The 20748-nt window shown below is 40.0% G+C and overlaps 2 protein-coding genes and 1 long non-coding RNA gene across 3 annotated transcripts; 1 reads left to right on the top strand and 2 right to left on the bottom strand.

Moving 5' to 3' along the window:
• Nucleotides 1-89: 89 nt before the first annotated feature.
• Nucleotides 90-4144, bottom strand: LOC103990872 (pentatricopeptide repeat-containing protein At2g03880, mitochondrial). The gene is made up of 5 exons (XM_065190600.1): nt 1752-4144; nt 1626-1678; nt 579-980; nt 361-475; nt 90-228 (listed from the first exon to the last, which is right to left on the bottom strand). The coding sequence occupies exon 1, from the start codon at nt 4127-4129 to the stop codon at nt 2186-2188; it is 1944 nt and encodes a 647-aa protein (XP_065046672.1). The 5' UTR covers nt 4130-4144; the 3' UTR covers nt 90-228; nt 361-475; nt 579-980; nt 1626-1678; nt 1752-2185.
• A 5560-nt stretch (nt 4145-9704) lies between these two features.
• On the top strand, nt 9705-11230 carry LOC135678141 (serine/threonine-protein kinase UCN-like). Its single transcript, XM_065190599.1, has one exon. It carries the CDS (start codon nt 9966-9968, stop codon nt 11193-11195), a length of 1230 nt encoding a protein of 409 aa, XP_065046671.1. The 5' UTR covers nt 9705-9965; the 3' UTR covers nt 11196-11230.
• An 877-nt stretch (nt 11231-12107) lies between these two features.
• Nucleotides 12108-15783, bottom strand: LOC135678142 (uncharacterized). The gene is made up of 5 exons (XR_010514822.1): nt 15662-15783; nt 15203-15284; nt 13174-13296; nt 12792-12844; nt 12108-12472 (listed from the first exon to the last, which is right to left on the bottom strand). It is a non-coding gene; the product is annotated as an uncharacterized LOC135678142 (long non-coding RNA).
• Between the last annotated feature and the right edge of the window lie 4965 nt (nt 15784-20748).

Below are 20748 nucleotides of genomic sequence, written 5' to 3'. Positions count from 1 at the left end.
ACTTCGACCACATGCATCTTATTGTATTATTTTACGCGCAGGTCCGACGCACACAGCCCCTCCCGTTCTGCCACTCCTTTTTTATTTTTGGAGAGTTGGCGTCGTTTTGGCGTTTTATTTATATTTTAAGGTGTCCGCCGACACTGCCAACTGCGCCAGAAAGAACATTAGCCGCGCATACAGCTAAGAAAGCGATGTGAGCCTGTGAGGTGAGGATTTTGAGCGCACCTAAGGAAGAGTGCCGAAGAATTTTGATTTAACTATATAATTTTCTCGATTATTTGCAATTTTGATTCAAGTAAGATATTAGAAATAGGTTCAACATAAATCTAAAGAAAATCCCAAGAAAATTAAACTTACCTACAGCACTGATGGATGAGGAAGAGACGCGTACGCCATTAGATCGGTCTTCCTTCTGTCCGACAGCACCGCACGGACACCGTCACGAGCAGGTCGGCGCCAGAAGAGCATCATGCTGCTGATCATCACGATTAATGGACAGGAATACAAGAAAGATACGCAAAATACGAATCGTATATCAACGAGTTAATCGACGATTTTGATCATCTCAACCCAACCATTAGCCGCTCAGATGAGTCGTCGCTGCTGCATCTTCTCCTCTTGATTGGTGACATCAGAGGCCTCTATTTCTTCCCAGTGGTGAATTAATTGGGCGAGTTGGACATTGTAACTGACAATAATTGAGCCCGGTTTAGTGTCGGCCGTGCTGCCTCTCTCTCTCTCTCTCTCTCTCCCTTCCATCATTGACGTCTCAACAACCAGGCACACACGCGGTGGGCCGGAGGACAGCTCATCGTAAGACCACGCGGCGCCGATTTGGTGGGGCGAAAGGACCGGTGATGTGCTATTGCGATTTGCTAATTGGCTACGTGGGTCGAACCGACACTTTGAGCCGAGTGGTTTTACCAAAAGAGCGCGGTTGGTGGCGCGTCGCGTGGGGGCCATTCACGGAAGCATCACTGCAGGCGACGAATAAACAACATCCTTAAACAATGCAAGTCAGTAAAATGTGGCAATGAAGAAGGAACGTTCGTTCACTGTCGACCATCACATCGATCATATTTAAAGAAATTTACGTCGGTATAATACATTCGCACTTATTGTTTCTTTTCTCGACTTGATTTGACTTGCCGGCTTGTGAGGACCACAAAGGCTGTGAATGCATAGAGAACTGCAGCAGATCCGACAATTGCTCCCACGATGGGTTTTGTGATGGCTTATGTTATCAGGGAATAAACAAAGAAAAATATCTACGACAATATCGAGAGTAATTTCCAGTAATAAAATGTGAGTCTGATATTTTTTGTTTTTCTCGACCTCTCTTTTGGAGAAAAAGATATAAAATCAAAATATTATTTATGAATCTAAAAAAAAAGAAGATACAAATCAGTGTAAACACCAATATGTCATAAAAAATTAAAAAACTAACTACGATAATCCTCACGACATTTTGTAAGATTTCTGTGTTTTTAGAATGATATGATATGAGATAATATTAATTATACTGTTTTTTAATATTGTGCATTTGTTGCATTGACTATGTTGAAATAATAAAATCTTCTTGATAAGGTAACTATATTCAGAAAAATGTACTTCCAACATACCATTTAGGCCAAACCTCTGCTTGAAAGCTCATCCACTAAGTACCATTGACATTCTGGAAATTTTAAGAAGAAGAATCTCATTTATTCTTGTAAAACAAAGAACACATATAGCAGATATAATCTCACCTGTTGTATTTATAATCATAAGAATTCTCTTCAGCTGGAATCCTTAGAACAAAATGAACAAAACATAATGCTCCTCGTTTTCTTGTCCTAAATGTTGGAGATAGTTGATTCTGCACAGGGCAGCACCTTGATAACTCATATACTTGGTGCCCATGGAGTAATCATTCTCTGGCTTCCCTTGTTAGCTTCACCATCTTAGTGAAGTTCTCCTGTTGGATGAATTGACAAAAGGCACGACTATTTCGTCCATCTTACACTATATAATCCATCACCTAATTGCAGTAGCATGATCATGACACTACTTTCCCAGTTACTAATGACCACCTCAATCATTCACCAGCTAGTCAACTCTGAAGAAATATTTTGGTGCAAATTACAAATGAGCAGAACAAAGTCACCAAGTATTAATCTTATCTGCTGCTCTTTTAGGACCATTACCAGTAATCACCACATGAGCAAGCTCCATCCTGGAAATGGTGAAACCGAACAGGGTCCCTTATTATGATGGTCATGTCCTCAGACTTAGCAACGAGCTTAGCAAAGGTGTGACAGTCACCACATATCCTTAGGTTCTTCATTATCCTGATCGGCTTACTTCTGGTTGAGTTCAACACTCCAAATGCAATTGCTAGCTTCTCACTGTGGTACCGTAGTGATTCTTCCTTCTGCTCTTTTCCTACATCATGCAACACAAAATCTGTGTCCGGCACGTACCCTATGTTGGCAATTCTACTGATCAAACGGCTCAATTCTTTCTCAATGCCATCTGCTTGTGGGTGTGACATGTCCAGAACGATGAAGACATGGATCTTTTTGCCCACTTCGATCCAGCTGCGACCTGGCTCCTTCCTCACCCGACGGTCTCTCATGGATTTCCTCACCTGTTCCACCTCATTCCATCGGTGAGAATCAGCATAAATGTTGGATAAGAGTATATATGCCCCTTCATCATCTGGTTGTAATCTAAGAATCTCCCTAGCTGCATGTGCTGCTAAATTTGCATTCTTGTGAACTCTGCAAGCTCCAAGAAGTGTTCTCCAGATGACTGTATCAGGTTCAAAATTCATATCCTGGATAAACTCGAGAGCTTCCTCGAGCTTCCCAGCTCTCCCAAGTAGATCGACCATGCAACCATAGTGCTCTCTTCCTGGCTGTATATCGAAGAGTTTCTTCATAGACCTGAAGTAGTACCACCCATCTTCCACAAGACCAGCATGGCTACAGGCAAACAGAACTCCCACAATGGTGATATAGTTTGGTTTAGGACCCAAAATCTTCATGGACTCGAAAAGCTTCAATGCGTCACTGCTTCTTCCATTCTGTGCCAAGCCTGAGATCATCGTGCTCCATGAGATCACATCCCTCTCTGACATCCTCTGGAACACAGCATCTGCGTCCTCCAAGCTCCCACACTTGCAATACATGTCTAGCAGTGCGTTGTGCAGAATCAAATCCCTCTCATGCTTGAGCACATGGACATGAACTTGCCTTCCCATCTCGAGTAGCACCATTCCGGTGCAAGCTCTCAAAACACTGGCCAATGTGCCTTGGTTTGCCAAGAAGCCCGCCCTCTTCATCTGGGCAAATAGATTGATAGCCTTGTATCCATCTCCGCCCTGCGCAAAGCCACCGATAATGGAATTCCAAACCACCAAGTCGCGTGTCGCCATCTCCTTAAAAACCCGATATCCGTAGTCCAGATCACCAAATTTCGAGTAGACATCAATGAGAGAGCTCCTGACGAAGACATCCGATTCCAAACCATACTTAACAATGCAACAATGAACCGACCAGAGGGACGCCAATGTTTGGCAGGCCCGGAGAACAGCTGAGAAAGTGTACATATTGGGAGCCACCCCTTCCCTTTGCATAGAGATCAGAAGCCTTAAGGCTTCTTCATTCCGCTTGAGATTCGTCATCACGGAGATCATGGTAGTCCAGGACACTACATTTCTCTCACCCATTCTATCGAACAGCTGTCGTGCCTCGTTTACGAGGCCAAATTTCGTGTACATGCTCATCAAAGTGTTCGAGAGGAACAGCTCAGGGTGGTCACCGTCCGAAGAGAGGTGGCGATGGACGAGCCGGCCTTCGTCGACGGCATTGTTCCTGATGCAGAGCTTGATGAGGTTTGAGTACGAGATGGGGTCGGCGCGAAGGCCGTGAACCTCGAGGGAACCCATGGCAGCGATGGCGTCGGAGAAGGCGCCTCGGTGGCATAGGCTGGCGAAGGTTTCGACCAATGGGTGCGGCGGAGAGGAGTTCGGGAGCGGAACCGAAGAGGCGGGAAGGAGGAGAGCGGCGACGGAGCGGTAGGAAGTAGGAGGGAGACAAGGCCGGAGAGGTTTCGATGGTATGCATCCGGAGAAGGCTTTCATGTAACGCTGAGAGGAGTGAATTGATCTCAAGAGCAACGAACTGTATTGTGAGTGTGCATATTTACGATCTTGGATCATCGAACTCCTGTAAATAATGCGGGGTATTTTTTTTTTGAAAAGTATCTCTATTTTTAGAATTTTCAAACAGTATTTTTTACATAATAGCTAAAATAATTTCTTTTTTTCTTGTAAATATATTATAATATTTTTAATAATATCAAAAAAATATTGTGACACAGCATATGACACTGCATTCTAGCGTGTTTATAATATTTTAATATTACAGTGTTTTCAACAACACTACAAAAATATTACAATATAATATTTTTAATAATAAAATAAAATTATTGTAATATAGTATTAAAAATATTATATTATTTTTAATATTATTAAAAATGTTAAAAAATATTATATGAAAAATATTATATGAGGATATTTTTAGATATTAGGTAAAAAATATATTATTTAGAAATCAGAAAATAGTGAATTTTGTCGAGAAAAAAATTAATTATTTTCGTCGTCCTATAAGGCTAATAGAGCCACGTAATGGGCCTCAATTTGGGCCCAAGTTTGTTGCGTCCAACAAACATGTGTCCGACCCAAACCGTAAGCCAGCCAGCCTATAAATAACCAAGCATTCGACATCACTTGCCTCTTGCTTCCCCTCGTTAGTAAACCCTACCCACGCACCAGCCGTTACCCTCTTCCTCCGTCGTAGCCGTGGGCGATCTCTTTGTTCGCCATGGGTGAAGGCTTCCTGTGACCAGCCAAAGCAAAGTTAATCCCACCTATCAATGATGGAGTGTGGCTTTCTTCACGCCTCTGGAATACACGCCTTTACCCCGCCCGCCCCCCTCTTCTCTCTTTGGATTTCGTTTGATCGGTGTTTTCTTCTTCTACTAGATCTTTAGCTTCTTTCACCGTTTAGAAATGCAATAGTTCGTGATGTTTTTCCCCCAATTTTCTCTCTTAATTTTGCTACCGATCATAAGTCAGGTGTCGGCCGGAGAAATCCAATGGCTGACACAGTTACATGCTCGGGAGATGGACGGTGCCCTTCGTTACACGTGCGGCTTTTTCTTTTGGTGCTGTCTCGTGTTCCATTGGGGTTCCATATCTTATCACATTTGCTTGCAGAGTTGGATTTCCTCGGTAGCTTTCTTAGAATACAAGAGCATTAAGTTTTGGTAGACAGGCTCGGTGGCATTTTAGGCTAAAAGCACATTAAGCTTTGGGAGATGGCATTATCTTCGTTCTTTGTTTTTGATATTGTTTGCAATCATATTAAACACTGCAACTAATCAACTTATATGGTAAAGCTTGTTTCCGTCATTTGAACCAAATGTCTCTTTGAATAACTGTTTTATCAATTTTATTAGGGTATTTTATTCGAAAATCTCTGTTATTTGTTTTTCACTGATGTCGTCTCCCATGTAATTCGGCGTTTTTTTGTATTTCTACAAAAAATCCCTCCAGTTTTATTTCATTTTTTAATTTTAATAATGTATTATTATAAAATTATTAAACAAATATACAAAATGATACTAATTATATTAGAATTATTTTGAGTAATTTATCAAAAAAAAGTCTTTAACGATCTTTTACGAGATTATATTTTCATATTTAATTTTTATCAAGGGTTATTTTTAAAAACATTGATCAAAATGTCCTTAATAAAATCATAAAAAGACGATCGACTTTGACTAAGTATGATTTGGATTTTTAATATTTAATTAGTTTTTTGGAATGAATTATGTTCAATAAAACCTTAATTTATTCAATTTAGGTCTAAATTTGCCTTTTGATTTCTCTCAAAATCCCTTTGTCTCTTTCACCTCCATTTCACTTTCTCCTCTCACATCGTCGCCTCCTCTCCCTCCCTATCGGCTTCTCCCACTTCACATTCGCCTCTTCTTACTTTACCTTTATCACCTTCTCATCCTCTTACTTCTATCGCCTCTTCAACGTTTCACTCCGTCGTCTTCTCTCTTCTCGTTGGCTTTCTTTATCTTCTCCTTAGCTTCTTCCTCTCATTCTACCTTCGTCTCCTCCGCCCACTCCATATTTGCTTCATCCTCTTCCTCAGGGTGGAGTGGGAGGAGGATGAAGCCATAGGAGAGAGGGAGAAGGAAACTAATGGCGTGGGGGAGGAAACGTCGGATTGAGAGGAGGCTAAAGCCATGTGGGAGGGAACCTAATGGGGAGGCGAGGAGATAGCTAAGAGGGAGGAGGAAGCGCTATTGGTGGAGTTGGAGGAGGTGACGGAGTGGGAGAACTAATACGGAGGGAGGAGATGGTGAGTTGTTAGAAGGTATATGACTCGATTCGATTGGAGAACTACTAATACGGAGGAGGAGGCGGATCCGACTTGAATTGATTTGATGTTTTTTTATTTAATAATGAGTGTTTTGTTGGAATTTTTGATAGTTGAGATGTTTTGTAAGAACTTTTGAAATAGAAAAGTTTTTTTTTAATTTATCCGTAATTATATGATATTATTTTTTTTAATTTATAAAGAATTATATTAATAAAAAAATAAATCCATCGAATTATTGTTTTAACATTAGAAGCTATTTTAATTCGTCTCTTTTAATAAAACTCATTGTGAGAAAACTTATTAAAATAAATTATAATTATGATTATTTATTAGATTAAGATTTATTTTAATCCTTATAATTTATTCAAATTTAAAATAATTTTTATATTTTAAAAAGTATAGCATATAAATTTTGTTAGTTTGAGTTAAAAGACATTAGAATTTATTTATGTATGTTGATTCATAATAAATTATTATTATTATAATATATAATTTAATTTTAAAAAAATTTTGGTTTTACCTTAGGTGAATGTCTCTTACTGATTATGAGCTCAGGAACATTTGGTTTTGTCCCAGATGGATGCAAATCGTAACTTTTGGTTTTACCTCAGGTGAATATAAATCGATCTGACACTCTTGATATTTTTTCCTTCTAAACATTTTCATTGTCATCGAATCTCACTTTGTCCTCTTTGTGCTTACATATTGCGTTTATGATGTGATGGTCTAATTTTTTCTCATTTGTCCTCCATCTTCAGTCTTTTTTATTTTTGTCTTTGTCTTTTCATCATTTGTTGCTACAATCTTTGTTGTTCTTTTTTTTCAAAATAAATTTTATTTTTTTTAATTTAAATTATATATATTATAATATTATTAATTTATTATGAATCAGTATATCGCATACATAAATATATATATAAAGGGATCATCTATTTTACACTCACTTTGACATCCTTCGTGACTTTCCTCTATTGGCAACTTTAGTGAAGAAGCCCAACACTATCACAAGTGATATATATGTGCTGCATGATTGGGTATTAAAAACCAATTCCTTTTGCGTGATGTCTCCCTTTACATGATCAAGCACCAATATTGAAACCGTAAAAAAAGAACCCTTCTTTTTCATCACTAGGTGTATGATGATCGACCGAGTCACTCCCAACAAATCTCCTTCCCTTTGCCTTGAAGCTTGTTCATGTTGCCAACCATTGTAACCATAGTGGAAGTGCATGCATGGACACAACGAACTCTGACCCCACTAGAGAAGTCGGGGTTAAGATTTCTCCCACGACCCAATGATGGCCGACCGGAGTCACCAACAATCCTTAACTTTCTCAATCTTGTATCATTTAGTAGGGACTTTGTTTAGCAACAAGAAGAAAGATAAGGCAGAATAAAGGAAGCTGGTCTTCGTCTAGAAAGTGACTATGATGAATGCTTTGTTAGATGAAGCGAATAGGATGACGAGTCACTTGAAGTAAAATAGGATAATAATTGAGTTTCACGTGTCAAGTTCCGATTATCCAATAAATATTGATCATATCATCAATAAATGGCTATTAGAAATTAAGGAAACAAAATAACTTGTTTTGGAACAAGTCCTGGACTATCTTGAATTGATCAGATGTAGTAGAATTAAACATCAGCCATGTCGTGAGCTGGAACGCAAGCCAGATCATGTAGAGCTTTGAGAACAAAGTCATAGCATGCTTGATGTGTGTCTCAATCATCTGAAAAATCTCCTTACTCTTGCTGAGGACTTTCTAGGTTGTCATGTTGGCAAACTAATTACATGTTGACTTAGCCATTTGTAGTTGTCCTAGTTAAACCAATGCATTCATTATGATTTCTTCTGGTTGGATTAACAACTAAGAAATGGGATAGTGTTCTATACAGTACAAGAAGTTGACTTGATGCTTCTTAACATTGACAACTTAGTTTAGTAGAAGTCAGTAAATTTCCTGAAGAAAAGAAACTTGAAACTAGATACTGAAAACTGCAAAACTTTGGATAAAAATACTGATCAGAAATGTAGTTCTGGGGTAGATTACTAATTAATGCTCCAACATATTGTTTGAATCTTTAATTCACTTGATTAGGAACAGCATTGCAATTTAAGTGATCACTTTATCTTCCAACCAAAGAAATCCTAAGATCACTAGATGATCTTCTTTGTTGATGCACCTACTCGGAAGGACCTTTTTTTTTTGTGTACTAAATACCCTTGTGACTAACCTATCATCCCACTCCAGTCTTAGAGAGCAGTAGTATCCTGTCACATTTCTACATGTAATGTGTACCAAAATTTAAGTCTGCCACCTTACCAAAGGAACCTTCTTTTGTACTATTAGTTAAGTCCTCTCTCTCTCTCTCTCTCTCTCTCTTATATTTAGATTATCTTAATGCCAACCCTACCAAAGAAGAGAAATTAACAAATAGTATAACAAAAGTGGAGATCACCCAATTTCCGGCTGAAATCCAGGGATGTAATATGCTTTACAAAGGTTGATTCAAGCAAAGTCATGTTCGCTGCGGTCATACGTTAACCATGCAACTCCCAGACTTCAATTGCTCTGAAACGAATCAACAGGAAAGGGGGAGAAAGAAGCCTTTTCTTCTTCCTCCGGACTGATGAGCAGCCTATAGGCAATTATTATTGTAGGGAAGGGAATCGGCTGCTGCAGAAGAAAGCCTCACTCATCTTATCATTCCTTGTGAATTGATTTCTCTTTGCATGTGATTCCTACACAAATCAACCGTACCACCTCCTCCCCCCCTCCCCTTGTCTCACGTTATCAATCTCCTCACTCCAATGGAAGGAATCCTTCATTTTCTACACCATCGATGTACGGGTAGTCATATCACCAATAAGAAAACATGAGTAGCGAAGGATCCCAGCTCAGTTCTCCTTCTATTGCACTCTACCTACCCTTCTTCTAAGAACTTTTAACATTCAAAATTCCTCTGGCTATTGTAGCTAACCATTTAACAATCTCCTGGTTTATCGCTCAACTGTTTAGTTTACTACCACTATTATGCCAGCCAGTATTAATGCTTAGCCAAATATTTGACATAACACACTAAATATACTCTAATTAAATGGTCAAACTAAAGCTGGGATGATTAATTAGTGCAGATTTCGTACCAGAATTCTTAGCAGCTCCTGTCTCCTGAAGTTTTTACTCTCGACGGTAATCTCCGTCCAAAAAAAAGTACATGTATGATTCTGTGAAGCAATCATTAAATCAATATCTATAAAATATTTAGATGTGCAAACATACACATACACTTACAGCGACTTCATTATAACCCGCCACCTGCTCTCTCTCTTTCTTTTGTGTGCATCGTCTCCTACTCCCTCCACCGAGACGTCTCTCCTTTGTTGCCTCTCCATCACCACATCTGACCGAAGAAGAAGAAGAAGTTGACAGGAGACTGAAGCAAGCAAAGACGACGTAAGTAAACAAAACATTGGCACGCCATACCTGTAGCGTACACCACGCAGTGCTGCAAATCCTGATGGAGGAGGCAGTGCTGGACCTCGACCGGCTCAGGGCAGTCCGCGTCCTGGGCCGCGGAGCCATGGGCACCGTCTTCCTCGTCAGGGCCGCCGACCGGGACCCGGCCCCGTCCCTCCTCCCCGCGCTCTTCGCTCTCAAGGTGGTCGACAAGCGGTGCGCCTCCGCCAAGCCCGACGCCCTCCGTCGTGCCCGCTGGGAGCTGTCCCTCCTCTCTGCCTTTTCTCAGTCTGACAGCCGCAACCACCACCCTTTCCTGCCCTCCCTTCTCGGCTCCGTGGATACGCCCGACCTCCTCGCGTGGGCACTTCCCTACTGCTCCGGCGGCGATCTCCACGCTCTCCGCCGCTCCCTCTCCCCTGACGACGACGCCTTCTCCATCGCCGCCATCCGGTTCTACCTCTCCGAGATCATCGCCGCCCTCGCCCACCTCCACTCCCTCCGCATCGCCTACCGTGACCTTAAACCCGAGAACGTCCTCCTCCAGTCCTCCGGCCACATTACCCTCACCGACTTCGACCTCTCCCGCTACCTCCCCTCGAGATCCTCCGCCAACCTCTCCCCTCTTCGTCCTCCGCCTCCACTCCCCTCTGATCACAACCGTCGCCACCGCCGGAGTCTTGCCCGGATCTTCGTCTTCGGCACCGCGGAAGACCACCTCAAGAAGAACGCCAGGTCGGCCAGGGTCTCGCCGCTGAGCCGCCGAAGGACGAGCTCTCCCTCCACCTCAGGCGGAGGCGACGAGCGGTCGTTCTCCTTCGTAGGGACGGAGGAGTACGTGGCCCCGGAGGTGGTGCGCGGCGACGGGCACGGTTTCGCGGTGGACTGGTGGGCTCTGGGGATCCTGGCATACGAGATGGCGTACGGGAGGACGCCGTTCCGGGGGCGGAACCGGAAGGAGACGTTCCGCAACGTGCTCACGCGGCCGCCCCAGTTCTCCGGACAGCGGCGCACCGACCTCACCGATCTCATCGAGCGGCTCCTCGCCAAGGACCCGACCCAGCGTCTGGGGCACGCCAGGGGTGCCGATGAGGTGAAGGCGCATCCCTTCTTCGAGGGGGTGATGTGGGAGCTGCTCCCCGAGGTGTCGCGGCCGCCGTTCCTAGCGCCGGTGGTAGACGGCGAAGAAGGGGTGGGATTCGACGTCCGAGATTACTTAAGAGTCCTCCACCAACAACAACCAGCAGCAGCATCGCCGTCAGCGTCGTCGGAGTCGTTTGCCGAGTCTTGACGGTGACGTGAGTTCGCTGGCCAGATTGTTTTCCCTGTTATATTTTTCAGGTTAACCAACGGCCTCCGTTGGAATCAAACGGAAGTTCAGGGGTTGAATTGTAATATAACAGCTTTTGCCACCTGATCTCGCTACTGTTGTCGAAGGTCTCTTATGTGTTTTACACTACAAGAAAAATCCCAAAGAATAAAGGATGGCTGCATATAAGACGAAGATTGGCCATATTCCTCGAATGAGCATATGTTATTTTAGAGATTAGATGATCCAAATCAGTTTATAGCACAGAAGGAAGAGGAAGCATGGAACCGTACCATCATATAGTTAGGACGAGGTGATGATGGCCTGCGGCTGTTGTTGTTGAAACCGCTCATTAAGAATGCATAATGGAAGAGGACAAGGCGATCAGTTAAAAAGGTAGTGAGGACCTTATCATCATATCGGGCGACCAGCATGGCACGTTCCGATCATTGTTCGGTTGCAGTTTATCCCGGAGCGAAGGGGAAGAGGTGGAGGCGGTCCACCCCATCCTTGTATCGAGGAGGCCGAAGAAAAGCGAGGACCCCCGCCAGCCCACCTCGTCTCGTCTTCCTCTCTGCAGCTTCTTCTTACGGCAGGAGGAGGACCATGTGACCCGCAGTTCCTGCGGTGGCAGCTTATTCATGCCGTGCCTTCTTCCTTCTGTTGTCCGAGTATTGTTCCGAGCCAAGCAGAGAGCATGCCAGCAAATAAAATCGACATCCTGCCATACCAAACAACCAACACATCATGACTTGAATCTGGAAAGCTGCTACACCTTAAGAGAGAACAATGTGGGAGCAAAGCTTTCCCACTTGACCACTGGACCATTCAGCTGAAGAGTGAAGCCTAAAAGCTAAGCAAACGGAGCAATGTTGCTACCAAGTAGAATGGAAGTATCTGAAGACTAATCAGAATTTACTAGGGGGGAGTTTTACAGCTCTAAACACAATGTCAAAATATGGTGAAACACATCCAGGTAATAATTCAAAACAGAGCAGACTAGAGGTGTGAAATACTTGAAACCAGTGGGGGGTAATGATCAGATTAATATCCAGACAGTTTGAAGTGCCACTAAAATGATTTTTTTCTCAAATAAAAATTTGTTATAACAAAGCGGCAAACTGCTAATAAAAGATACGGAGATCATTTGATTAACAAGTACGAAATCTACTTGTTCCATCCAGTTGGATAAAGGGGTTTGCAATTTCATCTGTTCCATCTGTTGGCGAGACCAGCATTACAGCAGGCCCCCTACGTATCTGCAAAACAATACAGGAAACAGTGATGTTGGAGATGCCTGTGTACCTACCTACAAAGTGTCTTCCAATATTGTAGGATGAGTATGGGAGGACAACAACAGAATAAAATGCAAAGAAAAAGCAAAGAGCTCCATTTAAAGTGAATGACGTTCACAATAGAAAATGCAACACAGTGTCATTCTCAATATGCATGGCCATCATGGATAGATACAACATGTATATCACTCTCAACGTGTATTTTCATCTGATGGCAAAGGGTTCTCAATTGAACCAAGAGAAAAGGAGGTCTTCCTGATAAAAGAAAAGTCAATATACTTACGATTAGACCAAGGCGCCTGGTTTGATCAGTTGTCTTCAGTGGATCATCAGGATCTGCAAGAATAGGATAACAATGTTCAAGAAGCATTGTCTAACTTTGAATACATTAATTTTGGTCCTATAACTATTCGTTTAGGCATACAAAACGATGTGGTCAAGGATCTAAATATATTTATAATGACAACAATAGTTTAATATTATCCTAATATTGCAAGAGAACCAATAGTTTACACCAAGAAGCACTGTGGATGTCCTAAATTGGATAAAGTTTATGATGCATAACATCAAGAGAAAGCAACCTGATCAGTTTAGCAACATGAACAGTAAACAAAGTGCTACCCATAGACAACTTTCAATTAACATGATCATGGAAAATTAGTTACCTCTCAGGAACTCTGTCGCTTTGTCTAGCACCAAGTTTAGCAGTTGATCATAACCTTTTCACTTCAACGTATGCCTACCAGGTTTACTTCTAATGGTCCTTATCGAGGTACACAAGCAGCTTTCTGAAACCAGCAAACTACCAACGTGTCACCATTTACAAACATAAATGATACTTTCTAAAAAAACTTTTGACCATTCAAGAAATACTTGGAAGCTGAGACGAAATCAGCCCCTGGCCTGAAGAAAGTTATAAACAACACCATTGAGTAGCAGCTAAAGTGATAATGTATGGCATGTTATTAGATCTCACATGTAGAGTCTGTTATTAGATCTCTACGAGAATTTGGTACTGAATAAACCAAGAAATAAAAATGATAAGAAAGGAGCATATCACTAGGTCTGTATTTTACTAAATTAACAACAAAATAAAGTCTTACGTCTAAATTATTTGGGGTTTATCATCATTAGGCTCTATCGAGTTCCATTGGGGTCAGTTACATTGCTCATTTCTACTGTGACTTTGACCATTCAAGAAATCTTAAAAGCTGAGGAAAATGGGCCATCCTTTCCTGAAGGGAGTTCTAAGCAACAATATCGGAGTTGCTAAGTGAACATGTAAGAGATATTGTTAGACCTCTAGTATAATTAGGCACTTATTGGGCTTGTAAATCAACAAAAAATTCAAGCCTTCATCTGAATTATTTGGGACCAGTTACACTGCCCATTTCTCATCAATTGGCTCAATCAAGTTACATTTCATATCAGTTAAATTGCTCCTTCCTATCGTGCCAAAGGACCATTCAAAAAAATTGTTAGAATGTGAGAGAAAAAGGACCATCCTCTCCTGAAGACAGTTCTAAACAACAATTTTGGTGTCGTTTGACATCTAGAAGATTTCAGTGCCAACATCAACGAGAAATAAAAAGATATGAAAGAAGCACATCATTGGGTTTGTAAATCAACAATAAAATGAAGCCTTACATCTGAACTATTTGGGATCGGTTATGTTGCTCTTTTCTCATCGTTTGGCACTATTAACGTCAATATTCACCAACAATCCAACAGTCATCATGTTCTTTATCACTTTATTTATGTCTACTTATTTGCATGCTCCCCCTAAAGCGCTTCTAATATAGCAGATTTCATTCATGATTAGGCCCCAAAAAGTTGCTTCTGCTCCAAAAGGGAATTTTCAACAAGTTAATTTTTCAAGGTGGCTAGTGATTTTCAAATTATCTCAAACACATGCCCCACATCCGATAAGGAAGTATCCAAGCATCACAATCTTCCACATTCAAGTCCCTGACATTCTAATCAAGATCCACATTTTTCACAAAATTCTTCACAGATGAAAACATGTGGGATACAATTTTGTGACTCCAGCTCATGAAAACTTCCCATAACAAATCCTCCTACAGGGAAAGTAGTTTCCACACCGCACTAAACTACATTAACTTTCATACCACATTTGTAATGATCTCCTCAAAATAGCATTGCCCTGCAGAAGAACATTTGAGGAATCTCTTTACTGGCGTACAGTGAGAAACTATCCTTATTATGCACACATGATATAGGAGTCATGCAGATTATAATTCAGCTCTCATCTTCTTTGGATGCTAAGCAATATATCATATCTATCACTACCAAAAAGAGTAAGGGATCCATCTACCTAACATTAGAAAGATATCACTATAGATAGATTTTCAAAATACATTAACTTGAAAAAAAAAATTGCCTTCAATTAGTAGTCCAAGTGTACCAAAGATCTGACCGACATGTCAAGAGAAATGGTACTCTTATACATGCTTTTGTTTGCTTTCTTCTGGCTTCATTCACTGTCCTAAATTTCAAGCATGTAAATCAGCTAATGACTTTCCGTCTAGATAACATTGATCAGAGAGTAAAACCAGAAACTTCATTCACTCAAATGAGTTCTTTCATGGATTAGGCAGCTGAGAGATAATAATAGATGTAGAAACAATTAATATAGTGCATAATTTGGACCCAAGAACAACATGAATAATAAACCTTGTCTTCCCCCAGTTAACTTGACCTGGACGCCTTTGTCGATGAACTTCGCCAAATCATGAACTGTTTCCTTCCTACCTGACTAGATAGATAAAAGCAAACATTCTTAGACATAGATAGAGAAAATCAAAGCGAAGATCTTTCTCTGCGTGGAGAAGAGAATGTTGTTTAATGCAGTTTATTAACAACTTTTCAACAAAGGAAATCTCGAAACCCTAACCCGTCGCTAAGGCGATGGAGGAATCAACCAACAATAACACTAACTTTTCAACCAACAAATCACAAGGAAAAAAGAAAGAAAAAAAAGGATAAGAAGCAAAAGAGAAATCGTCACTGAATTTGGCGGCGAAGTGGAAAAAAAGACATCATTCGAATACATATTAGATCGATCGAAAGCGAAGATAAAACGATAATCGAGTAAACAAACTCGAAAGCAGGCAGATTCGAAGAGAACTTAACCTTTTCTTCTTCTGGATGTGAAGATTCTTGGATGGGTTTTCTGGAGAGGCGAGGTTCCTTGGCCGCTATACCAAGGGCTCCGGATCGGGGAGGAGCGACAAAGTCAACGACTACGAATACGGATTCGGATTCGGGTCCGGTCGAACTTTTATATAGAACCCCCTATTTTAAGTGTTTCCCGAGAGACGTCTCGTTTCTAAAATTCCCAAATGACGTATTCTTTTACCCAATACTTTAAATATCTCCAGTCAACTATCCCTTTCCTTTTCCTTTTTGTTCTTTTTATCGACCGATACATAGGTGACCAGTTACAATGTTTTTACACTACTTTATAATGTATTTAACAATATAAAAAAAACACTATAACTCATTTAGAAATACTGTGCTACAGTATTTTTATACTGTGTTATGATGTTTAACACAATGTTTTTATATTGCATTACAATGTTTTTATTAGTATTGTTGAAAATAAAAATATTGTATTACTGTATTATAATATTTTTTAACTACATTACAATGTTTTTCTAGGATTACTAAAAATGCTATAACACAGTAAAAAATAATATAAATATAATTATTTTTTAAAATTTATATAATTGTGGCATAGTACGTCCGTAGTCAATAAGTCGAGTGAAATATTATGAAGATAATGCTAGTCATATGTGTCATGCAACTCAATCACATGAGTGATGGCACGTGTGATTTGACACGTAGTCTATTTACTTATTATATTTTTAACATTTTATTACTTTATATCGACTGTTGCATATATGTAATATATATATATATATATATATATATATATATATATATATATATATATATATTGTGATGTCTTTGGATCTATGCAATGAGAATCGGATCGTGATGAGATCATGATAATAAGATCAATTCACCTTTAAACACATATCCTAAATAATCCTGGTCATAGGTTACTTGAGAGGGATATCGAGATAACCGGACAGACTAGTGTGCTGTATACCCGTCCATATGATGGATGCAGTTAGTCTCATAGCTTCTCGTGTAGGGATACTATGGATACAGTACAAGTGCTTATTGGAGAATGAGTTCACTGATTGATCCGCTTACGGAATGCTGGATGGTTGATAATGTCTTATTGTCACACAGTGACTTCATAGTCCTAGTAGTGTATATGGTCCTTAGACTTGAGACACTAAGGATATCCTGTATAAGTACTTCATTCTTTGATATCGGACTTATAGGTCTGGAGATTCAAAATCTAGCATAGCCAATCATCGGGAGTGGTAGTCACCCTTACGAGGGCTATTGAGTGTCAATAGAGAATTATCCACTCTTAGTGTCATAAGAGGAATATCTTATGTGTTCTTATTCAAACAAATCCCTGACCAGAGTTATTCAGATTGAGAGAGAAATAGTTCTCCAAGAGAATCCGATTAGAGCGAGACTCGAGTAGAAACTGTATGAGTCTGAAAGCACCATGCCCGGTATACGGTCTCTAGGATATTAAATGGATGATGGACTATAGATATACGGTAACTGAGTATAGACAGGTTTAATAAATTGGATTCCCCTGTATTGTCTGGGGACTGTGGCGTAGTGGCCTAGTGCATCCGCAATCGATGAGTCGAGTGAAATATTATGGAGATAATACTAGTCATATGTGCCCTGCAAGCCAATTACGTGAGTGATGACACGTGTAACTTGACACGCAATCTTTTTACTTATTATATTTTGATATTTTATCACTATATATCGATTGTTATATATATACAATATATATATATATATATATATATATATATATATATATATATATATATTATGATGTCATCGGATCTATGTAATGGAAATCGGATCATGATGAGATCACTATAATGAGACCGATTCACCTTTAGACACATATCATAAATAATTCTGGTCATAGGTTACTCGAGAGGGATATCGAGATAACTGGACATACTAGTGTGCTATATACTCGCCCATATGATGGATATAGCTGGTCTTATAACTGCTCGTGTAGGGACACTAGGGATATAGTACATGTGCCCATTGGAGAATGAGTTCACTGATTGATCCACTTACGGAATGCTGGATGGTGATGATATCTTATCGTTAGACAGTGATTCCGTAGTCTCAATTGTGTATTTGGTCCTTAGACTTGAGACACCAAGGATATCCTATATGAGTGCTCCACTCTTTGATACCGAACTTATAGGTTTGGATGTCCCAGATCTAGTACAACTGGTTATCGTGAGTGATAGTCAACCTTACGAGACTATTCAGTGTCAATAGAGAAGTATCCACTCTCAGTGTCGTGAGAGGAATTTCTCATGTGTTCTTACTCAGATAAATCCCTAACCAGGGTCATTCGGATTGAGAGAGAAAGAGTTCTTTGAGAGAATCCGATTAGAGCGAGACTCGAGTAGAAACCGTATGGGTCCGACAACATCATGCCCGGTATACGGTCTCTAAGATATTAGATGGATGAGGGATTATAGGTACACAGTAACTGAGGACAGATATGTCATATTGATTGGATTCCCCTATATCGTCTGGGGACTACGGCGTAGTGGCCTAGTACGTCCGTAGTCGATGAGTCGATTGAATTATTATAAAGATAATAATTCTCTGAGCTAGAAGGAGTTCTAACAGGTATGACTTACGACCAGCTCGATTTGTGCCTAGAGGGTCACACACATATGATAGGTGTTGCGATGAGTAAAGGTTCAGATATGAGATATATGTCGGAGCCCCTATCTTATTGGATATCTAATAAGCCCATGAATTATTAGATCCTTTGAATGAGATCCAATAAGAGCCCTTAAGAGATTATTGGATAGAGATCCACTAATCTAAGAGGCTTGAGTAGTTGGATGAAGATCCAATACCTAATAAGGGAAGATCCATTATGGTTAAGTTAACAGAGGACCTCTATAAATAGGAGGGATTCAGTGGTTCATAGGCTAGAGCCTTTGCTTGCCTCTCTTATTCTCCTCCTCTCTACCTCATAGAAGGCTTGGAGTTTTGAGGAGCGTCATCGTAGCCCTATGTGTGGATCACCGTTAGAGATCAGGGCACTTGACCTCCTTAACCCTCTCCTAGAGATTTACAAAGATTCAGGGATATACGATCTCCGTAGGTAACACAATCTTTACTATACACAGTTTTAAGTTTTGTCGATTTTTATACACCAATCTTCGCATGATGACGAACATTTTTTTAGGAAATTAAGAATTTTATTTTTTGTTCTTCCGCTGCGCATGTGATGTCGCCCCCCAAGATTTCCCAACAAATAATAATTCATTGAGCTAGAAGGAGTTCTGACATGTATGACCTACGGCTAGCTCGATATTGGGCCTAGAGGGTCACACATATATGGTAGACGTTGCGATGAGTAGAGGTTCATATATGAAATATCTGTCGGAGCCTCTATCTTATTGGATATCCAATAAGTCTTTGAATTATTGGATCCTATAGATGAGATCAAATAAGAGCCAATGAAAGATTATTGGATAGAGATCCACTAATCTAAGAGACTTGGGTAGTTGGATGGAGATCCAATACTCAATAGAGCAAAATCTATTAGAGTTAAGTTGACATGGGACCTCTAGGAGGGAATCAATGGTTCATAGGCTAAAGCTTTTCAGTTGCCTCTCCTTCTCCTCCTCAGAGCAGGCCTAGCCTTTTAAGGAGTGTCGTCGTAGCCTTGTTGTGTGAATACCACTAGAGAAGAGGACGCTTAACCTCTTTTACCCTCTCCTAGAGATCTACAGGGATTTATGGATATATGATCTTCCTAGGTAACACAATCTGTCTAATACGTAGTTTTAAGTTTTGCAGATTTTACACATCAATGTTCGCACGACAACGAACATATCTTTGATAAATTATATATTTTATTTTATGTTCTTCCACTGCGCATGTGATATCACCTCTTAGATTTCCCAACATGCCTAAATTAGTAACCCAAGATAAATAAGTGTGCCAATGAGTGGTAAAAAGTTATCTCTCGATAATTACACTAAAAATAAGCTTTTATATATGATTGTAAAAGGGCATAATATTATGTAAAATATTTTATGAGAAATGTAGCCCTCAATCGCCTCTAACAATCTTCATTTGGTCTTTAATTTGTGTGGGTGATAGAGCAGAGATAGCTTACTACTTACCTTGGACCCTTATCCATATGGGCATATTAGTAGGGGATAGCTTCTATCTCCTTCTTTCAACCTAGATACCATATGTCAGATGATGATTGGTCAACGATATTATCTCTATCATTTGCTCCCCCTCCCCATAGGTGTGCTTCGAGAACTTCTAGGAGAGGGTCTTAAAGTATGACATCTAGCCTATCTAATACATTGTCTTAGCTCCTTTGATCATTTTTTTAGTAAGATTCAGAGTGCTAAACTAACATACATTTGGCATGCCTAAAGAGGGTTAAGGTAACCAATCCCCGCATCTCGGGTCAACGACGAGAAGGGTCGGGATGCTCTATCGTTAAGTCCTGAGTAAGGTTATACCTTTGCACCTCAAGCAATGAAGGGGTCAGGTTTCTCAACCTTCATATCTTGAGCAACGAGGAGGGTCAAGTTTCTCTGATACCATACTTTAAACTATGCTCTAATACCATAAAAAGATATCACATCATAGATTTTTTGTTTTACGGGACCATAACATCTTTCCATGTGTACACCAAGAGCTAAATAAATGAACACTTTATTAATATATAACATATAAATATTTATTATAATTAATTTATTTAATTAAATATAAATAAAAAATAGTCATAGGCTTTATTAAGAAATATATTAATATTAACTCAAAAATAAATATTATTGTATCTACGTAGCGGTAGAGGAAGGTTTGCTTTTTGTTCGACTCCGATCTAGTACTTATTAAGAAGTTGCTATGAAAATAAAAAATAAAAAAAATTAACAATATTAAATATGGACCCTTACAAGTCAAATGTGAAACTAATATATGTTTAAAAGTCAATTATCCCACTGACATATATCAAAAACCCAAATGTGCCCTTCCTTAGTGAATGGAGAAGCTTTATACTATAAGATAAGCTTATGTATTTCGACAATGAATGAAAACAA

Source organism: Musa acuminata, chromosome BXJ1-7, assembly GCF_036884655.1.
Source record: "Musa acuminata AAA Group cultivar baxijiao chromosome BXJ1-7, Cavendish_Baxijiao_AAA, whole genome shotgun sequence".
NCBI lineage: Eukaryota > Viridiplantae > Streptophyta > Magnoliopsida > Zingiberales > Musaceae > Musa > Musa acuminata.
This window is presented reverse-complemented; position numbering and strand designations above follow the sequence as displayed.